The following is a 21040-nucleotide window of genomic DNA, read 5'->3' as shown; positions in this document are numbered from 1 at the left end:
CCTCCTCTTAGACCCTCCTACTTGTAATACTACACTGTGCATTTCTTTTTTCCCAGAGCCAGTCCTAAGGACTCTGGTTTTCTCATCTACCTGCTCCTATGATTTTTATTTACTTGGCATTAGTCATCTGGAAGAAAAATTTCAGTCAATCATTAATGTCTAAAATATCCACATGTTTGTTTTTCTGGAGACATAGCTTACACTTTCTTATTTATTTTTGTATGGTGTCTCACTCCAGCTGTCATCACCATATTTATATGCTTATCTCTCCATAGTCTGTTTTCAGTGCCATGAAGCATTGTACTATTCTTGACATGTGCCCAATTTCATTTTTAACTTTCTTTTGTTGCTTTAAGAAGAGTTATCTATCATATATAGTCATATAAATTATGCCTACCCACTTGATGGACTTAGTACCCTGTAAGCTGTTTTTTTCAGAGGGTCGATATTTATTGAACATCTACTATTTGCGACTGTAGCCCCAGGGCCATGTAGGAGTATCCTGTCCTTTGAGATTTAAAACGACTTGAAATTCTTTGAATACCATCTCAAATCCATGGGAAATCCAAATTCTGCCCAAGATTTCTGCAAATTCCCTGGGGCCTGCATTCTCTTGGTAGCTTCTCCTTCTGATTTCCTGTACTTGTTGAAGACTGAATCACACCAACATCTCAGTTTCCACAATGATTCTTCCACTCGTGGACCGGAGCAGGACAGTGCACGGCTTGTTCAGCTTTCCCAGGATGAGGCAGTTTTACAGAACAAACTTTATCGAAGATTCAGAGACAACACAGGGGACCTCAACCGTATTTGTAATGTGCTATTTTTCTTATGCTGGGGGTAGGTGAAGAAGTATTTGTTACATTTCTCTTTATACCATTCCATATAGATTCCAGATATAGGGGCCCCCCACCCCCACCACTCAGGTTCATCCTGAGGGCCTCATTTTATAATCAAGCAAGTCCACATGTCATGTGACACAGCTAAGCAGTTTTTCCCTGGGAGAACTGCTCTCTTCCTCCCCTGCCCTGTAAATTGTCCCCTCTCCTAGGAACATAGAGATGAGTAAAATGTGACTTCCTATGAGAAGCTTTGTTAGGTGATGGAGAAACAAACAATTACAACGCAATTAAATATGTGTTATGAGAGCAGTTATGCACGAAACAGAGGAGAGAGCAAGTAACTACCGTAAGATTTAAGGAGGTAGTCTTCCGGAAAGAGGTAACCTTTGAACTGCTCCAGAATGAGCACAACTTAGCCAAGCAGAGTAAGGGGTATTGAGAAGTGGGCATTCAGGCCAAAGAAGGACCATGTGGAAAATCCCAGGAATGCAAAAGAGAGCTCGGGGTGACCAGTGGCCTCCAAGGCTGGGGAAAGAGGGGGGACCAGAATACAAAGAGCCTTGTACGTCATGCTGATGAGTTTAGACTTGGCACCGCCAGCCGTAAGGAATGAACAAACAATTTTAATCAGGGGGAGAGACATAATACAATTTGGGAAATTTATTTATGGTTGATAATTAATCCTAACTTCTATTTTTAAAAAGAAAAACTGTTTTCTTATTTCATAAATACCACAGACTTAAGTGTAATCGTTTTCCAGATGAGGTTCAGTTTCTGCTTAATGCTCAAGAGGTAAAGTTGCTCTCAAAGTGTGTCAGGGGAACCCCTGCAAGCCAGTCTTCTGGGCATACAGGAGATAACTTGTTAGACTTTAAATACATAACTTATTAGACTTTAAATACAAATACAGATTCCAGGCACTCAGAGCTATTCTCTAGACTTGCGGTCCTGGAAAAATTAAGACTACTAAGGGCTCCAGATAATTTATGTATACTAGTGGTTGAGAATCACTATCCTAACTTTCAGTTGGAATACCATGAAACTAAACAGAGATTTTTTTCTTAATCACGGTTTGATTTGAACTGGTGCTATCAATGAAGCACATTAATCATAACAAATGCAACAAAAACACTCCAAACATTTCTATAGTTTATTTTAAAAGGCAAGTCAGGATATCAGATTCTCTCCTTATCCTTTAGAGAGCTTTCATATTTGTGATCTGTTGGCTTCTGTCCTGCCCCGATCGAAGTGTTAGCATTTACTGTCCTCCACTCTTAGGGAGAAGATAGTTTCACAGTAGTGGCCATCATGAGCCAGGAATGGAGCCCCAACCCAATTCAGCTCTAAAGAATTTTTTTTTCTATAATGTGGGCACAGCTGAGACCAAGCCTGCAGGTTTGTGGGTGCTACCTCTCCAATCCAGCCAGGGCAATGGGCAGGAGAACTAGCATATGTAATGGCCTCTATGCTTGGAATTTCCGCAGTCTCCCTAAAATGTAGTCAGCAACTCTGTTCAAGAGAAAAGAAGAGGTTCTGGGCTCCCCATAAAATCTAGACCAACCTTGGACTCAGTATAAGACAGATGAACCCTAAGGCCACTTGCAGTCTTAATGGTGTATGATTTAGAACAATAGAGAGTGTCGGTGCCCCGCCCCCCCAGCAAGTGGTAGGTCAGGCAACCTCCAGGACTGACCTTCATTGGCAGAGAATCTGCTGAATGTGACTTCATCAAGTGGTTGAATCATTTTCCTTTAAAATTTTCCTATGTTTATTCTTACTGTATTTTTTTTTCTACTGGGAAGTCAAAGCTAGATTGGTGATTTTCCAAATTGGAGAAAAACATCACTGAAGATGAACTTAGAATGCTTTTAGGTTGAGAAAACAATAACTTATTAGACTTTAATTGTGAAGTTAACAGGAAATTTTCTGGTTTTGAGATGAACTTTCTTTTTTATTGTGAATTTTGAGCAGAGTAAAAAATACAGATAGTAAATAATAATAATAATAAAATATTTGTAGTATTAAAAGACTTAGAGTAAAACAAAGTCCCCCTCTAGCCTACCCTCCCCTGCATCCCTCCAAAGAGGCAGACATTTTTATTTATTTGTTTTATTTGTTTATTTTATTTTTATTTTATTTACTTGTTTGACAGTGAGAGACACAGGAAGAGAGGGAACACAAGCAGGGGGAGTGGGGGAGGGAGAAGGAGGCTTCCTGCCTAGCAGGGAGCCCAATGTGGGGCTCAATACCTAGGGTCCTGGGATCATGACCTGAGCTGAAGGCAGACGCTTAACAATGGAGTCTCCCAGGCACCCCAACACTATTGAGTTGCAGCTCAGTAGGTGAGGACACTTCTGCGACCTACAACCCCCTTTTCTTCAAATCTTCCCAACATGCTTAGATCACAACTTTTGGTTATATCAGTAGTATATGGTTTTGGAAATTGTGTTCATTACTAAGCCACTGCTTTTCATGTTTGTGAACTTTCTTGGACAAACTTTTGTTTTTCCTGAAGTTTTTAAATTTTCTAGTCACACTTGTCAGTTTCCTTGGTGTCCCCCAGGGGCTGCTGCCCTCTGGCTCTAGTCTGAGTTATTTATACCATGGTCATCCTAAGCCACTCATTCCGAGTTAGATCCTCTCTCCTAGATCCCAGGTCTTCCCCTTTTTTGACCTAATTCCTTTTTTTGGTGGAACATATCCTCTAGTAGTTAACCATGGAAGAATGCCAGGATGGTAATATTTTTGCTTCCTTATGGACCTGAATATAATCTGTGTGTCCTCAAACTTAATGTATCATTTGGTGAGTATCAAAGTCTACACTGAAAATCAATTTCCCCTAGAATTCTGAGAGTGTCATGCCATATCTCCCTTGTAGTATTATTGTTGACACATCCAATGTGTCATTGGATTCTAAGATCTTTGTATGTGACTCTTCTTCTTCTTGTTTCCTTCTAGAATCTTCTCATTGTCCCCAATACTCTGGAATGCTTTGATAATATACCTCAGATGTGTGTATTTGTAAGAGGGGATATTCAGTGAGCCCTATCAATTAAAACATTTATATACTTCACTGAGAGAATAATTATATTATTTCTTTGATAATTTCCTCCAATTTTCCCTCCTTGGCCTTTCTGAAATCCCATTTGGTCAGATACTGGACTTTCTGAATTGATCCTCAAAACTTTTGTGCTTTTTTCATTATTGTTCACCTCTTTTCCTTTTGCCCTATTTTCTGAGAAAATTTCTGAATTTCTCTTTTATCATTTCCATCAAACTTTTAATTTTATTTAGACACCCCAATTGTTAGACACCCCAATTAGCCCCCAATTGTTCAGTTCAAAACAGTGAACATTTATCATCTCAGACATTTTTTGAGGGCCAGGAATCCTGGGAGCAGGCATCTGGGGGTTGCCATCTCCAGGTCCCTCGTGCGTTTCAGAAGCTGTAGGCTGGAGCAGTAGTCATCTAAGTCTTCACAGAGTCAAATAGCTCATTCACAGGGTTGTTCCCAGAGGCCTCAGTTCCTCAATGCATGGGCCTCTTCATAAGGCTCCTTGACTTGAGATGGCAGCTGGATTCCTCATAGCAAGTAACCCAAGACAGAGCAGATATCACAATATTATTTTATGACTTAGTCTCAAGTGACATAGCATCATGCTATGTTGGTCCTACAGACAAACCCTGGTTCAATATGCAATGGGACTACAAAAAGGCATGAATGCCAGGAGGAGGGATCACTAGGGGCCATCTTAGAGACTAGCTACCACAACTCTGTATTCCAATTTTTGTTGTTTCTTTTTTCTTTCTCCTCTCTGTGTACCCACCCTTTTGGAATGGACCCTATTGGAAATGCCTCATGACTCCAAATAATGTTAAAATGGTGTTTCTTGGCTCATGTTCCCTACTATGCACAGGTGCCAAATTCCAAACCACCACAGTTGGCTTCTAGACTCAGTCCGACCATGTGATGATTCAGTACCCCCACCCCATGCTTTGTGTTGTCATTGCATGTTACTCACCAGAAATATTTATCTTGTTTTTGAGTTCGTCTTTATTTTCTGGTTTTGTGTCTTATCTTTTATTGGAACAGAGGATATGTGTCAGAGTATTTACAAGTGTAATGGTCCAGTTGACATGAAGCTTTCACTGGTCACCCAACTTCCAACAATTGACACTTTTGATCTGTTTTTGTCTGCTCACCTGTTTTTCTCATCTTGTGAGTTGGTACTATTTTTTATTCTTTATCCATCATATTCTGGTTTTCACACACAAGCAAAAAAAGAGGATAAATATAAAAGTATTTAAACAACTATCTTTCAGGGCGCCTAGGTGGCTCAGTGGGTTAAGCCTTTGCCTTTGGCTCAGGTCGTGGTCCCAGAATCCTGGGATCAAGCCCCACATCGGACTCTGCTCAGCACGGAGCCTGCTTCTCCCTCTCTCTGCCTATTTGTGAACTCTGTCAAATAAATAAATAAAATCTTTTTAAAAATTTTTTAAAAATTAAAAAAATAAACAACTATCTTTCTGGATTAACTTTTACATACAGAGGTGAGCCTGTTTTTTCTCCTTATTATTCAGAATAATATTGCTACCCAAGTGGTGTCCATATTTTCAAACAGTAGCACATCAGAGTCTCCCCAAAAATCCAAACAAGGCTTCCATTTGGAAAACTGACCTCATCTAAAGAGGGACCTTCAATGTGCTATGATGAGTGCTGTGAAATGTGTAAACCTGGCGATTCACAGACCTGTACCCCTGGGGATAAAAATACATTATATGTTTATTAAAATAAAAAAAATTAAAAAAAAAGAGGGACCTTCAGCTTCTTGTCTTCCTTTTGGGTTACCTTTAGGTTCACAGATAGAAAATGGATTTTCCCTTGAATCGTCTTATATTTATATGATTGAGTCAAGGTTTCTAAACACTTCTAGCAGCTCTCCCAGAACCCAAAGCTGAAAACTGTAAAACTCTGAAAATCACTTTAGATTTGCTATTGACAATTGGTATAATTAGCCAAGTGACAGCTCCTGGAAGTGGTGAAAGGCATGTGATCGTTCTCCACATGGACCAGAGCTAAGGGCCGCTTCTCCAGATTCTCTCCCACATGAAGAAGAATCTCTGGAGAGATGAACGAGAACCTTGACATGTCTGGTTCTACTGTGCTTCTTCACGGGTTGGCAAATGAAAAAGAAACAGATGAGTTTTTTATTATTTTTTAATTTTTTTTTAAAGATTTTATTTATTTATTTGACAGAAGGAGATCACAAGTAGGCAGAGAGGCAGGCAGAGAGAGAGGAAGGGAAGCAAACTCCGTGCTGAGCAGAGAGCCGGATGCGGGGCTCGATCCCAGGACCCTGGGATCATGACCTGAGCTGAAGGCAGAGGCTTTAACCCACTGAGCCATCCAGGTGCCCCTAGATGAGTTTTATAAACAAGATACTTTTTTTAAAATTTTATTTATTATTTGACAGAGAGAGACACAGCGAGAGAGGGAACACCAGCAAGGGGAGTGGGAGAGGGAGAAGCAGGCTTCCCACTGAGCAGGGAGCACGATGCGGGGCTCGATCCCAGTATCCCTGGGATCACGACCTGAGCTGAAAGCAGACACCCAACAACTAAGCCACCCAGGTGCCCCCACAAGATACTTTTTCTTCTTTTTTTTAAAGTAAATTAAATTTTATTTCAGTGTTCCAAAATTCATTGTTTATGTACCACACCCAGTGCTCCATGCAATTCATGCCCTCCATAATACCCACCATCAGGCTCACCTCCCCACCCCACCCCCAAAACCCTCAGTTTCTCTCTCAGAGTCCACAGTCTCTTGTGGTTTGTCTCCCCCTCTGACTTTTTTAAAACAAGTAATAGTATCAAAGATATTTTTTGAAAGACCTGGTCCTACGTATAGGCAAACCAAGCAGGCAAGCTAAAGGGTCCCATGTGCCCCAACATGTGTCTTGCCTGTCAGTAGGGAGTTTGAATTTTCTACCACTTGGGACATTAATGGAGGTATGTGTGTGTGTGTGTGTGTGTGTGTGTGTGTGTGTGTATAAAAAATGTGTCAGTTTACAGAGCATACTTTTAAGTACAACATGCATTACACTGTATGAGATTAGCTTGCTGACATCTCTCAAAGAGAAAACCATGCGGTAGTAGGTCACAAAGCAGATAGTGGCTGACCAGAAGGGATGTGGGTGGGAGAGAGGAGATAGTTATGATTAGTTTAGTGCTTCCCAAAGTCATGCCTGTGTTGAATGGTGTAGACTTTCACCAGACCAAGGGAAATGAGACAAGTAAGAACAGCGTAGGTATTGCCTATGAAGTAAAACTTACTTATTTTCACTTTAAAGGAGCATCTTGTAGTCTGTGAGCATTTACTTGCTTCGTTAACAGTGTTCTAATTTGCTTTCTCTTGGGGCGCCTTGGTGGTGTAGTTGGTTAAGTGTCTTGTTTGCAGCTGGGGTCATGATTGGGGTTGTGTTTGGGGTTGTGAAATTGAGCCCTGTCGGGCCACACTGCATGCTCAGTGTGGAGTGGGCTTAAGACACTCTACCCCTCCCCCTCGGGGGCAAGAGCACACATAAGCTCTTGCTCCCTCTCTCTCAAATAAATAGGTGAGTCTTTAAAACAAAACAAAACAAAAACCTGTTTTTTTAAAAAAATATTTTATTTATTTTTTTGACAGAGAGCAAGAGAGATCACAAGTAGGCAGAGCAGCAGGTGGGGTGGAGAGGGCGCGGTGGGACGAAGCAGGTTCCCTGGTGAGCAGAGACCCTGATGTGGGGCTCGACCCCAGGACCCTGAGATCATAACCTGAGCCTAAGGCATAGGCTTAACCCACTGAGCCACCCAGGTGCTCCAAAAAACCCTGTTTTCTCTTAAGGGATGATGATAGTAGATGATAGGTTTGCTACTGGCTCATGGGTGGGAAGATAGATTTGCTTATTCATGTTTGAAAATAGCCATTGCCCTTACATATCAAAATATAAATAAAGCAACCTACTGTTGGTCTCCATTAATTTTTTTTTTTAAATTTTGCTGCCTTGTGAAGTACAAAATGTAAAGAAGTATTAGATTAGATGATCTTCTAGATTCTTCTAACCCACAATTTGCGTTACCTGTGCCCTCCCTGCCAATAACCCTTGGACTGAAGTATGGTGGGAGAAAGGGGAGGAATATAAGGGAGGGGACGGGGGAAGAGAGAGATTCCTGGGTGCCACTCTGGCAATTTTCACATGTTACAAAATGCTATTTTTCTTTTCATTTTTTTCCAACTGTTTGAAAAATATAAATTCTTAGGTCAAAAGTAGTGCAAAAACAGACACAGACTGGATTTGGCTTGTGGGCTGCAGTGCACCAACTCCTGATTTATAGTGTAAATTCCATGAACTACGATGTTACGTTTATCCCTGGGGTTTTACATGCCATCGTTGGGGGCACAGTGACAGTGTGAGGGCAAGAGATACATCTGAGTCCCTCCCCCAATGCCTCAGTAGCCTACAAAGCCAGTCAATAATTGAATATAGTATAGTGGCTGAGAATATGGTCCTGGATCAAACCAGCTGGATCCATATCCCCCAGCTCCATTTGTAACGACCTCTAGCCTCTGACATCCAGTTTTCATAGCTTGAAGGTAGAGCTAATTCTAGTACCTACCTCACAGAATTGTTATTGGGTGTAAATGAGGCCATACACAAAGCAGAGAGCCTGAGCAGTGTCCTATGTAGTCACGGTTCAAAAAAACATTAACTACTGAAATCATAATAGGAAGGATCCAAGTTCATTTCCTCTACAGCATCCTTATCATGGGATCCTTCAGAGTCTGTTAATCTTACATGAATGGTGAAGGACTCTTAGTCCTGCTAGACTTAAAACCTTTTAGGGCAAGGAAAAAAACAAAACAAAACAAAACAAAAACCTGGAGTTAATGATCATAGGTATAAATCCCACTCGCTGCCTTATACAAGATGGACGGAACTTTCTTACCGATTTATTCCCAAATGTACCAGAGACCTCTGATTGCCACCTTCTTTGTCAGAGCCAGTAATGTGCATGCTTGCTGTCGTCCAGAAAAACAAAAACGGGTGGCTGATTTAGATGTCTAGACTAGTGATGTCTCTCTGGACAGGGGTTGAAAGATAGGAAGTGGCAGCTCCAGTGAGATTTCTGTGATATCCAAGTGTGGTGACAGGGGCTCCTGGGCGGGGAAGAAGGGGCCACCGCGAGAGCGGTGCACGGATGTCCTTCTCCATTACTGGAGGGCACGCTGCCAAGGCTCATGGTCAGTTGCTTAAGGCAGACGCGGGATGCAGGGGCCCTGCGAAGAGCAGCTCATGGAGTCTGTCTGGCCCAGTCAGCCACACTCGGTCAGCTCTTTTCACACACAAAAACTTTCGCCTCAGGCTATTGGCTGGGCAAAGGATCAATAATCATAATGCAGAATCAACAGACCTGCTCAGTAGAGTGTTAACCAGCTTTGAACGCTGCCAACTTCCCCTTACACTAAACCAGGCTGGACTGAACGTGGGGGAGGAGAGGCTGGGGGGCAGGCAGGGAAGTCTGCTTCTGTTTCACCAGAATGTAGGTACGATGGGCATACAGGGTTTTGAAGGCAGAAAGAAGAAACATCCAATATTATTTGAAAATGATTTCCTGGCCTATTAATGACCCGTAAAAATGTGCGTTCATAACTAGATTCTTTATTTGTTTTAGGAGTAAAAAGAGAAGTGTTTGCTGCCTGCCAGTGCTGAGGAGATAGAAGGAATTGTGAGACATTGTTTCTACTTGTAGTCTAGAAAACATAGTAAGCCCTCAACTCATGGACATTTAAGTAACAATATTAATTTAATACATTAGTAATTGCCCAAACTGTTGATAGCCACAGTAATAGGTGTAGGGGAGGAAAAAATTTTCCTTGACCCTCTTAGGGTCCCTGACTGGGTCTAAAAAGTAAACTGACAAAGACAGATTAACAGGAGAAAAACACACTAATTTAATTAATATTTTACATGCTCATGGGAGTCTTCACAAGAGAATGAAGATCCAAAGAAGTGACAGGAGCAGGAAACTTTATACCTTTTAGACAAAGAAGCAATCAATTTGTGAAGAATTAATAAGACAAGGGGTTTGGGCTTGTGGTTGTAAATAGTGGAGAGGTAACTAGGAGTAGGTTTATTTGAAATTCCTCTGGTGGGGCCCCTGGGTGGCTCAGTGGGTTAAAGCCTCTGCCTTCGGCTCAGGTCATGATCCCGGGGTCTTGGGATCAAGCCCTGCATCGGGGGGCCTCTGCTCAGCGGGGAGCCTGCTTCCCCCCCCACCCCCGCCTGCTTGTGATCTCTGTCAAATAAATAAATAAAATTTAAAAAAAAAATAAAATTCCTCTGGTGCTATCTCTAGACTAATGAGAGTCTGTCTCCAGTTTCTTGCCTTTACATAGAAAAGGGGGAGACTTCTCTGCATTTACTGCTTTATTGTTGCTTTCAATTCAAAATAATTTTTATGTCAGAGAGGAATATTGGGGTGACATATTCTGGTTCCCTTCACAACCCTCAGTGCTATGTATTCATTTAAGTGCTTTACCAATATTAACCCATTTGACCCCGTTTTACAGATGTGGAAACTAAGGCACTAGAGAGCACCTAAAGTTATACAAATGACTTGGCAGAGCTGGGATATAGACTCAGGAAGTCTGCCCTGGAACTAGTACCCTTAACCCTTCTGCCACATTGCTGGGAAGAGAGGGCAACATGGGGGCAATTTGTGGGCAGTCCAAGGCAGGCTGGGAGCTGAGACAAAGAGAACAGTGGGAGAAGCAAGCTGATCAGACCTCCTGGGAAGTGCATGCTGCCTTTATATAATACACTTGACTTGGCATCTTTCATGTATGAGCGTCAAGGACCATTGGGGTTTCCAACCAATATTTTATTAAACAAGTAAAACAAATTATATCTATGCTCATGTATAAATAATATCAACTAATATATTCAATATACTCTAAGAGTACTATTAACAAATACTACTTAATTCATTTGTAGTCAAACAAAAATACTTTTCAGTCTCTCTTACTGTTGCTGTTAGAATCAGGACCAGTGCAGATGGGACTGATCTTAGGAAGTATCAGATAATAGTGTGTGTGTCCTTTGGCCCAGGATAGTACAGCAAGAAAGGGGAGAGAAGTGACCCCCTTTGACTGAGTTTTTTACTGGAAGCAGGGCACTCTGCAGACTCCTTAGTGACAGCATCTCAAATCCTACTCACAAAAAACCCCCCTTGAGGATAGATCTTAATATCTTCCGTTAAAGAAGAGGTAACTTGGAAGGATTAAGTAACTTGTCCTAAGCTCCAGTTCATAGCTAGCAAATCTGGGAACAGATCCTATGTAGGTCTGGCCTAAGAACTGTTATTTCTTGACTTCTAAACCTATTAAGATTCTCTACTATCACAGTTTATTTTACATTTTAAGTGAGGTTGTAAAAAATGCATGTGACCTTTAAATGAATCATTCTCACAAGTTTTAACTATTTAATATTCAAAAGTGCTAAAACATCATGTAATCTTGGATCACTTCCTGATGTATTAATGGCTAGCAGGGTGCAAAAACCCATAAAATCATTATTAAGAGCTTTCTGCTCATGACAAATGATTTCTTACTTCATTAAGGTATATGGAAACTAAGAGGTACTTTATTATTGGAAGAGGAAAAGTCATAAAATTTTTGCTTAAGAAATATTCATTAGTTCTTCATTCTTAATGGCCAGTAGCACTTGGCCAAGCTGGTTTTTAAGTGATTTAGCATTTGAATAGAGGGTAATGGGTTATAGTCTATTCTACCATGGAAAAACATTTCATGGTGTTTCAAAAGTGGCTGCAAGAAAAGTGGATCAAACTCGGTGATAATGAAAATAGAGTCACTGTATCTTTTAACCAAATAATCTATTTGAATTATTCATACACATTTGCAAATTTACAAATTAGTTCAGGAAAAATAGCTTAATTAAGAGAAATTAGTATCTTGAGTCCGAGGCTACTGTCATTACCATCCAAAAAGTGAACAGCCTAATTTCCATGGCCTGGGAAGCGCTCTCAGATGTAACACAGGTGCAACACTTGCTTCTAAGGTAGCAGTTGAACAAAAGCCAGAGAGTGCCCCTAACCATAATTTTGAGTTTATTCACTCAGGTGGAGCATCCATGTTTCAGCAAAATTGTCACAAACTCTGAAGTTCTAGGTCAGTCCAATTTTGCAAATATATAGGCTGGCCATGCCATGTCATTTTAACTGCAAATTAAAACTGGAAGAGTTTTGGAGCATTTCTGCTAACCCAAGCATAGAAACAGCCCTGGACCTAACTCTGGAATCTTGCCAACTGTGCTGACCACCTGCATGCGGGTGACACGCTGGATGAATAGATGCTCTCATAATGACTCTCTTTTTGAGTGACTGCTGGACTGACCAGAACTCTCCATACCTGCTCTATAGTAGATCAGTCAATGCCCACTGACACTGCCCACCTGAGACCCATAGGCTTCTCCCTAGTACATTGGCATATGCCCGCTCCACTAGTGGAGTTTTACGGTTGCCAAGAGTTAGTTGTTTCTATCAGTTGTACTTATTATAGTAACAAAATGATTTCGTTAAATATTAAATAACAAATTGGTTAAATACAAATGCATAAGATTTGTGTTTCTGTGACAACTAGAAACTGCTATTCAATTAAATATGGCTGAGAAAACATTTAAGAAGTTAGAGAAAAACATGGTTTAATGCCGAGAAGGACTCCATACTCAAATTGCTCCAAAAACATCTTTCAGCAATAAACCTGTTTCAAAGAAACCAGAAGCTGAAATTGTCAGTGGTGCATCATGGGTGTGACTTAGGAAGAATGATGTCGCAGAATTCCAACAGCAGACCCATTCCCAAAGAAAAGACCTGGACCCTATTTCATAAGATTGAAGATTGATTGGCATACATGTGTATGTTTTAAGTTATAAAATGTCTAAAACGTTCGTGGATCTCTTTGTTCGTTTTTTTAAATTTCTCAATTTTTTTTTAAGATTATATTTATTTATTTTTCAGAGAGAGTGAGCACAGGCAGACAGAGTGGCAGGCAGAGGCAGAGGGAGAAGCAGCTCCCTGCTGAGCAAGGAGCCCGATGCGGGACTCGATCCCAGGATGCTGGGATCATGACCTGAGCCGAAGGCAGCCGCCTAACCAGCTGCGCCACCCAGGCATCCCTAAATTTCTCAATTTAACTAACTTTTTCAATTAACCAACCAGCTGGTTTTGAACTATCAAATAGGGTTTTTATCTTAATGTAGAGACAATGAAGCCAAATACAAACAAAAGTTAAATATGTTACCCCCTCAGTTTCCAAGACCCAAACTGAAGGACAATAATGTAAAAAAATCAGGAACCATGGTTTTGATGACCAGAAAGGGGGAGCAAAGTCACTGTGGGTGAAGATGGAAAGCCAGACCCCAGGCAAGAGGGAACTCAAGAGAACAATATGGTCACACACAGTGAGCCCCATACTCAACCCGTGAATACCATCCATCTGAGTCCTAAGTCTTCTTTTTTGGAGCCGTGACAGTCACTGGTTGAGCCACAGGTTGACTTCATTTATTGGTTATAAGTAAAAGCATTGACTGAGTCTAAATCTGGGTCTGAATTGAAAGATTTGCTAAAAATTAAACAGCTTTTTATTTACTAATGGTCATCAAAAATCTTATATAAGCCCGCAGAGCTCCCTTTAGAACCAGTAACCTGAAGTTAACAATTACCTGAAATTAAAAAATCAGTGTTGATGTTTTAGGTTCAGAAATGATGTTTCAACTGGATAAGAATATACTCTTGTTTTGGGGAGATGCACGCAGAAGCATTAGCGGTGAAATGTCATGGTGTCTACAGTCTACTTTTCAACAGTTTGGCAAAAACACGTGTGTGCGTATGTGAGAGGGAGGGAAAGAGAAAGAGATGGCAATGGTTGGCATATCTAGATGAGAAGCTCTAGAAGGGTTCATTGCACTGTTTTTCAACTTCTTGAAGGGTTTCAAAGTTTCCAAAAAAGACTTTTCAGTCCAAGCAACTAATAACGAATTAGCCTGGTGTTAGTTTCAACATGTATTAAAATAGCCTAGGCTTCTAGCTTCATTTTTTGCCACTTCAATGATAGTTGTGCATAATTCGTGCATAGAGAAAATATCTCAGTCATGGCAGTGCAACAATAGCCATAGACTCCTGTGTCTTGAAATTCCAGGTCCAGATTGGATGTAAACAAATTACCAGTTTTCTATCTACCCATCCCTCCATTTACCGAATCCACAAGCATTTGCTGAGCATATATTATACATCAGGGCTACTTATGTGAATAAGACTACAATTCCTTCCCTCCTAGGGCTTATGGGCCCCAGGGAAAATATACATTAAACAAGTAACTACAAGTGGTTCATGGGAGCAAATAAGAAGGATGACCTGATCTCATTTGGGGGCAAACACATACTTGTTCAAGCTCATAGTGAAAGATTCCCGGTGACGTATGGCCAACATGGCGTTCGCTCCAAGAAATAAAATAAGGCCTGCCCCATCACCTCCATCTACCTTCTCAGAGCTTAGAGGATTGGTCATTTGCCTCCTCTTACCCACGGTCCAGAGATTCCCAGAAAGTGCTATGTTGTGTCTGGAGGCAGAAGAGTCAGAGATGCTCACTGTCTACTTGAAAACCGTGGCCCATCACCACCGCGTGAACCTGGGCATTGCGTCCTCACACAGGTGGTGCTTCCTTGCCCAATATCTAGTGCTCTTGGATGTAGGACTCAGACTCCTTTCTGAGGCCCTGCTGCACCCCCACACATACACATGTTGTGTGGGAGCAGCATGCTTGTCCCTCCAACTCTTGGGACCAACTGTCAGCAGGTACTGTAACCAGAAACAAAAGCTGGAGCTCTTGTCTTCAGCCAGCTTTCGCTTTCAGCCCAGTGACAAAACATCCCAAAAGTGAGGGGGCACAAAAACTTGGCTACTTGCTTGGGATGACAGGAAAAAAGACATCCCAAATGAAAACCGGTGTGCAAATTAATGTGTCAAATGATCTAATGTTCAAACACATTTTGAGAATTAGCTCTAGCTCGCAGACTCAGATTTTACATGATAGCTTAGACCAGTGGAATCAGAATCACTCAGAGGGCCTATTAAAACAGAATACTGAGACCCACCCCTGAGATCAGGGTTTCTGACCCAGGGGGTCTGCAGTAGGGCCGATAGTTCGCATTTCTGAAAAGCTCACAGGTGGTGTGGATGCTGTTCATGGGGGGACCCCACTTTGAGAACTATTACTTCAGTGGAGTATTCTTAAATATGTGATTGAAATGAACATAAAGTTTAAAAATCTAGAAAGACAAGATTAGATATATTATGTCAAGTTATGATTGAATGACCCCAAACATCTGGGAGGAAAATCAGAAAATATTTCTAAAAAATACCAACTCTCCAACCCTTGAGGAGAATATAGATTTTCCTTGTCAGTCAATCACTTTCTATTTATATAAATTGTGAGGTAGGTATAAATTTGGTGTCTGAATATGACTATACACTTCCCTTCCTGAAAGGCAGCACAGCCTACTGTTCTACGTTCTGGAAACAAAGATGTTTTTGCTTGAGCATTTTATTTTAATTGAACAATTAGAGCCCCCCACTCTGGAAATATCTGAGGCAATTTCTATTTTATTTCTTCCTACCAACCAGCCAGCACAGGTCCTAGACTTGCCCTGCTTTTGCTGTCAATTAATATTCATTTCCTGTGGAAAGCAAACTCATTCTCAGTTAATATTAACCTGAAGAAAAAAATTTAAAAGATAAATACATAAACATAGAACATGTGTCAAAACACATTTTAAACTTAGTATTTTCAACTACCTCTTTGTTCCTCTGCTGGCAGAGAAATTTTCAAAAATCGACCTTCATTACAGTCGGCCTGTGCATAGGTTCTAAAATGTATCAAAGTACCTGAGATAGGATAAGAGCGCCCAAGCTCACAGCTAAATTTTTGTTTTTGTTTTATACTAAGAACACGTTGATACACTAGTGAATTAGTTTATTCTTCTTGAACATCATTCCAGGAAAAGAAAATCTTTGAATCACTTATAGAAGATATGACCAGTTAATATACACATATGTGTGTATATATATATATATATATATATACACACACATATATATAGTTAAATCTTAGAGACTCGCCAACATTAGACCACTTTCTACTGATGGTTACAGCAATTTCATATGGTACAACTATACATTATCCTGAAAGAAGGAAAGATGACTTCCTTTTTTCCATAAATAACTTAAATTCTCCAAGATAATAAAAATGATGTACACTCACCCGACAGCTTTCCTATAGGCAACATCTTCTCACTTCTTGGCTCTGTTTCTCTTGGTATATTACTGTCCCAGTAAGGCATGTCTCCTAACAAGTGTTGTTTAATGCTCAAAGAACAGAAAAATATGTTTGCTTTTGCCCTGTCAGCCAGGATTTATTAAGCTGTTTTTAAACAAAACTCTTTCTTTTTCCCTTTTCCTAGGGCTGTGTCTGTAAAGACAAAGGCCAGTGCTTCTGTGATGGGATCAAAGGGGAGAAGGTAAAAACAAAATCTTAATAATATCCTTTTTTTCTGTGGGGCTCACCCAGGAATTCGCTCTTATCAGAAAGACCCGCAGTGGGTTATTCCATTCCCTAAGTCCAATTTTAAAGAAATCGTGTATAAACATTAACCAAAGAAAAGGGGGGGAAAAAAGCCTTCTGGAAAGTTTCACGCACCTTGTGTAATGCCATCAGTTAAAATGTAACTCTTTTTTGGTCTGTAAAGAAAAAGGAGCAAGTTGGCAAAAAAGAAAGCTTCTAAGAATGCCTCTATATGTAGAAATGTTGATAAACATGAGAGACGACTGAAGACAGCTCGAGTCACTCAGTTGGACACAGGCATTGGAATCCGCAGACTTCAAGGCCCGCAGCACTGGTGTGGGCGCGCCCCCTGGCGGTGGAATTCCGCAACAGCACTCTGGTTAAGGCCAAAATGCCGCGCCAGGAAGAAATACAGGTGTCCCTCGCTTTCTAAAAGCTCGCCTTGCCCCACTCCGCTTTTAGGAAAGACCCACACAGCCATTCCTTTTGGTAACCAAAAGAAATCCGAAGAGGATTTTGCTTCTTTGAAAAAAAAAAAAAAAAAAAAACCACATTACCACACTAACATTGGTTTTTCATAAAAGCAAAGTGGTGTAATTCGAACTTTCGGAAAGCGGGGATACTCTTTGCTTTACACCATTTCAAATTAGGAAAAGTTTCGTAGGAGCTCTGTGTCTTCAGATAGCGGGGCAAACCTGTAGCTCCATTGCAGAATTCAAGGAAAAAATAGAATGCCATGAAATCTCATTAGTCCGCTCCATTAACTTGCAATTTGTGATAATTAAGACAGAGGCCGAACTAAAGTTTTTTCTTTGTTTACCAAACCCTTTCCTCTGGGACACTAATGAATTGCTTAACAATACTGAAGGGGACTAAAAATATTTTTAGAATGTATTTTTAGCTCTTTAGATAAAATAATTTACACATAATTTATATACTAAAAATAGTAACTATTCTATTTATTTTCAATTATTCTATAATTAACACAAACTTTGATTTAAGTTTTTCCCTAAAGCTATGAATGTAATATACTCAGATATATGTTGGAAAGCTAGGATTCTTTTTTGCCCTCAAGAATTTATCAAGTCCCTACTATGTGCAAGATGCTATTCTGGAATGTGTGCGAGTGACTGAGTATGGACAGAGGACAAGCAAATTCTTTTGTTTCTCCTTTTATGGAATGTGTGTGCATATAACAACGTGAAATGGCTGACTTGATCTCTTTCTCTTTTTTAAAATTTAATTTACCAATTGTGTAATTAAATTGACTGAATCAACCAGTGACATCTATAATTAAAGAGTGATCCCAGGACCTGTGTTCACCAGAAAATTATTTGTTGGCAGAACCGTGTCACTCATGGGGCCTAAATTATTTTCACTTACTCGTTACTAGAGACATTCTCATAATATCATCTCTTCCTAAAATATCATTTAGCTCACCCTTTTGGTTATGCCACTCTTGATATCTCCTGCATCTCCTACACAAAGAGCAGATTGGATTACTAATTCCTGTGTAATCAAGAAAGGGCTAAAGCTGATAGCCTGCTTGTTGTTCTTTTCAAGCTATAGGGCAATTATGCACACTCCCCAAACACATTCTTGTGCGTTAGCCTCATTCTCTCTCCATCCCCAAGCAAACACACTGAACCAATCTCGACTTTCTCACTGGGCTTTCCCTTCCTAGTTCTTGATGAACTCTCTTAATCTCTGCTCTGTGTAGTGCCACCGTTTGGGGAAAAGTAGTTCCTACAACACCAAAGGCAAACACTTTCAAGCTGATCAACAAATACTAAAAGGGGAGAGCTTTCTCTTTACTGTTATACTTACTGCTGAGTGCCAATTTTGTTGATGCAAGGGGAAAAAATATGTCAAATGTTCTCATTAAGTTGTAAAGAAAAGAAAGCAATGGTTGTGGGTATGTTAATTGCTAGACTATGCTATTCTGTGTGTTTCTTATCCTGTGTTGGTTTTTAATAGGGGGAGAAAGGCTTTCCTGGACCTGCTGGTTCTCCTGGCCAGAAGGGATTCCCAGGTCCTGAAGGCTTGCCTGGACCACAGGGACCCAAGGTATGTCAGTTCATATGCTTAGAATATCCCCAATTCACCTAACCTTCTTTATGCCTACCCCTGGGCTGCTGGGAATCTGGAGAAAATTCCACATCTCAGCCAACCGGTGAGTGCCATGGCGAACTCCTGCTCTCCAGACTTAGCCTGGTCCTCAGAACAGCATCTATCCCAAGAGATTCAAATACTCATCACCTTGAAGTTCCCTACTCAACTTCCTCCTCCTCCCTGACCCACACAGCTTCTATACCTGCCTGTTTTCTTTCGTCTTGCATAAAAGGGTGAGTTCTTTTGTCTTCCATTCAGGACCTGTTCTTCCCCCTGTCCCCCTGATCCTGGGATTCCCACCAGAACCATGCCTCTTGGCCTCTCCTTTCTTTTTGATGTTAGCTTTTTATCTTTCAATCCTCAAGCGTGCAAATGACCCCAATACTAATATAAAATTTAGGCTAGATCTTTCAGGTCCTGTAAGCGAAGGATTGCCATCCTTTCCCTGTCTTTCCTTTCTCTGTCAAGATTTAAAAAACAAACAAAGTAACTCACCAGGCTAACTCTAGTTCATCTCCTGTTCGCTCCTCAGCTGCCATGATTTGCTTTTGGTCCTCCTGCCCTGAAAATGCTCCTGCAGAAATCACCCATGACTTTTGTGTCCTTATCTGTCCCAAGCCCTTCTGCTTTGTTTCAAACCATGTGGATCACTCTACTTGAAACACTTGCCTTTTTTTTGTTTCTGGAATCATCCTTCCTCCGATTCTCTTCTTTTGTCACACCCTTCTTTTCTTTCATGGGTTCCTCTTTCTCAACTCATCACACATTTTTATCCTAAAGTCTGTGGTACAACAAAGGGCTTTGTTCAAATAAATACGCTAGAGGATTTGCTAAAGAACTACATACCCACTAGATGTGCTGATGGCTCTTTCCTGCTGCGGACACTAGCTAGACTTAAGCCTGGGCTCTCACGCACTCACGTGGTCGTTCCCCTGACTGCAGGCCTCCAGCAAGCTACGAACTAATGAGTAAGCTATGAAAGATCATTGAAATTGATCCCCACAGAGTCTTTTTAAATTTCATCAATGTGTGGACTACTTGTTTGGTCATCAAAGGCAACAGTTACTGTGAATCTGTTCTGTGTCAGGCATTGGGATATTTGCTCTTGACTGTCTCTGAGCTTCTCTTTCCATTGATCCCAGAAATCATGACTTTGGTGACTCAGTCTCTGTTTTAGTGGCAAAATCAGAGTTCAGATCTGGTTTTAGATGATGCCGGAATCAAACTCCCATAACCAAAGACACTAAACCCACACCTACAGTTTCTAACAAGCAAAATGTTGTCATTTTCCAGGAATTCTGCCATCCATGTCTCTCTGATTCATGTATCTGTTGTTTCTCCATTTCTCTTTCTTCTGACCCTAATTTGGGGGGAAAAATCATTTAGACTCTGGACATTTAGTGTCTGAAATCGGATCCATTCAGTGACTGACCATCCCACTGCCTTCCTCCAGGGCATGGCCTAGGCTGTCCCCCCATTTCACTAGTAAAATGGATTTGCTGCTTCAACGCTGGACTTGGATCAACTCATGCCAACTCTTTCCTTTTTGTTTTGTTCCCTACCCCCACTCCGCTCGTTACACTGGCATTTCTTTAGAGAAGCCAACAATCGATTAAAATAATCTTTGTAAATGTACGACACTTACAACGGTTTGGTTCGGTGATGTGGAGGTATTCCATAAAGTTAATCCAGAAAATCTGGAGGCCACGTTGCCGTGGAATTTGGATATGACAGCGTACTTTATAGATGGACCCACAGAAGATAATTTGATCAAAGGCAGACAATTATTGCATATTAAAACCTGACCAAAAAGGTTTTTCAGCTTTTAAATTTTCCTCTCTTAATTTTAAATACTGTATGCATGAAAAGAATCACAGTTCTGGGGTCCTGCACATGACACAAACAGCATCCCGCAGAGAAGGACGTGGGCATGCGCCCAGGCATTCCACCTCAGTCAGCAAAGACCAGCTGTGGCCTTGAGCCTCCCATCTCAGAAGAGTCTGTAACAACCCTTTTCTTAAAAAAAAAAAAAAAAAAAATCAAAAATCAAAAATACCAAAACATATTAAAACTCCCAGGAATGATAAAAAACGGCTTTTGGACAATGGAACTTCCCACCAAGTGGCCTGGTTCAAAAAGTCTCCATTTAAGGTTATTCTCTAAGAAACAGGGCCTCTACGCCATATTCATCCTATGCCCAGAGCAAGTTTATCTCTGGTTCAGGCCATCCTTACTCGGCTGTTCCTTTATTCATGCCTGCCAGGCCCACTTTGCTAATAAAGTCTTTCTCATGCACAGAAATATCGGCTGCCATTCTCATCCCCATTACAACTGCATCATCATCCTTATCAGACCTCAGCAGCTGTCTGGTTAATGCGGGGTTTGTACAGCAGTTCTTCTCAGACATTAA

The 21040-nt window shown here is 40.9% G+C and overlaps 1 protein-coding gene across 1 annotated transcript in view; it reads left to right on the top strand.

The window, feature by feature from the left end:
• The window catches only part of COL4A3 (collagen type IV alpha 3 chain), a 123855-nt gene that overhangs the window by 44436 nt on the left and 58379 nt on the right, over positions 1 to 21040 (top strand). Inside the window, exons 2-3 of the mRNA XM_080799436.1 lie at positions 16418 to 16474; positions 18496 to 18585. Coding sequence (XP_080655562.1) covers positions 16418 to 16474; positions 18496 to 18585 — 147 coding nt within the window. The remainder of the gene's footprint in view (positions 1 to 16417; positions 16475 to 18495; positions 18586 to 21040) is intronic.

This window comes from Martes martes (genome assembly GCF_963455335.1).
Source record: "Martes martes genome assembly, chromosome: 3".
NCBI lineage: Eukaryota > Metazoa > Chordata > Mammalia > Carnivora > Mustelidae > Martes > Martes martes.
Note: the sequence above shows the minus strand (reverse complement) of the source record. Positions and strands in the feature narration are given on the sequence as shown.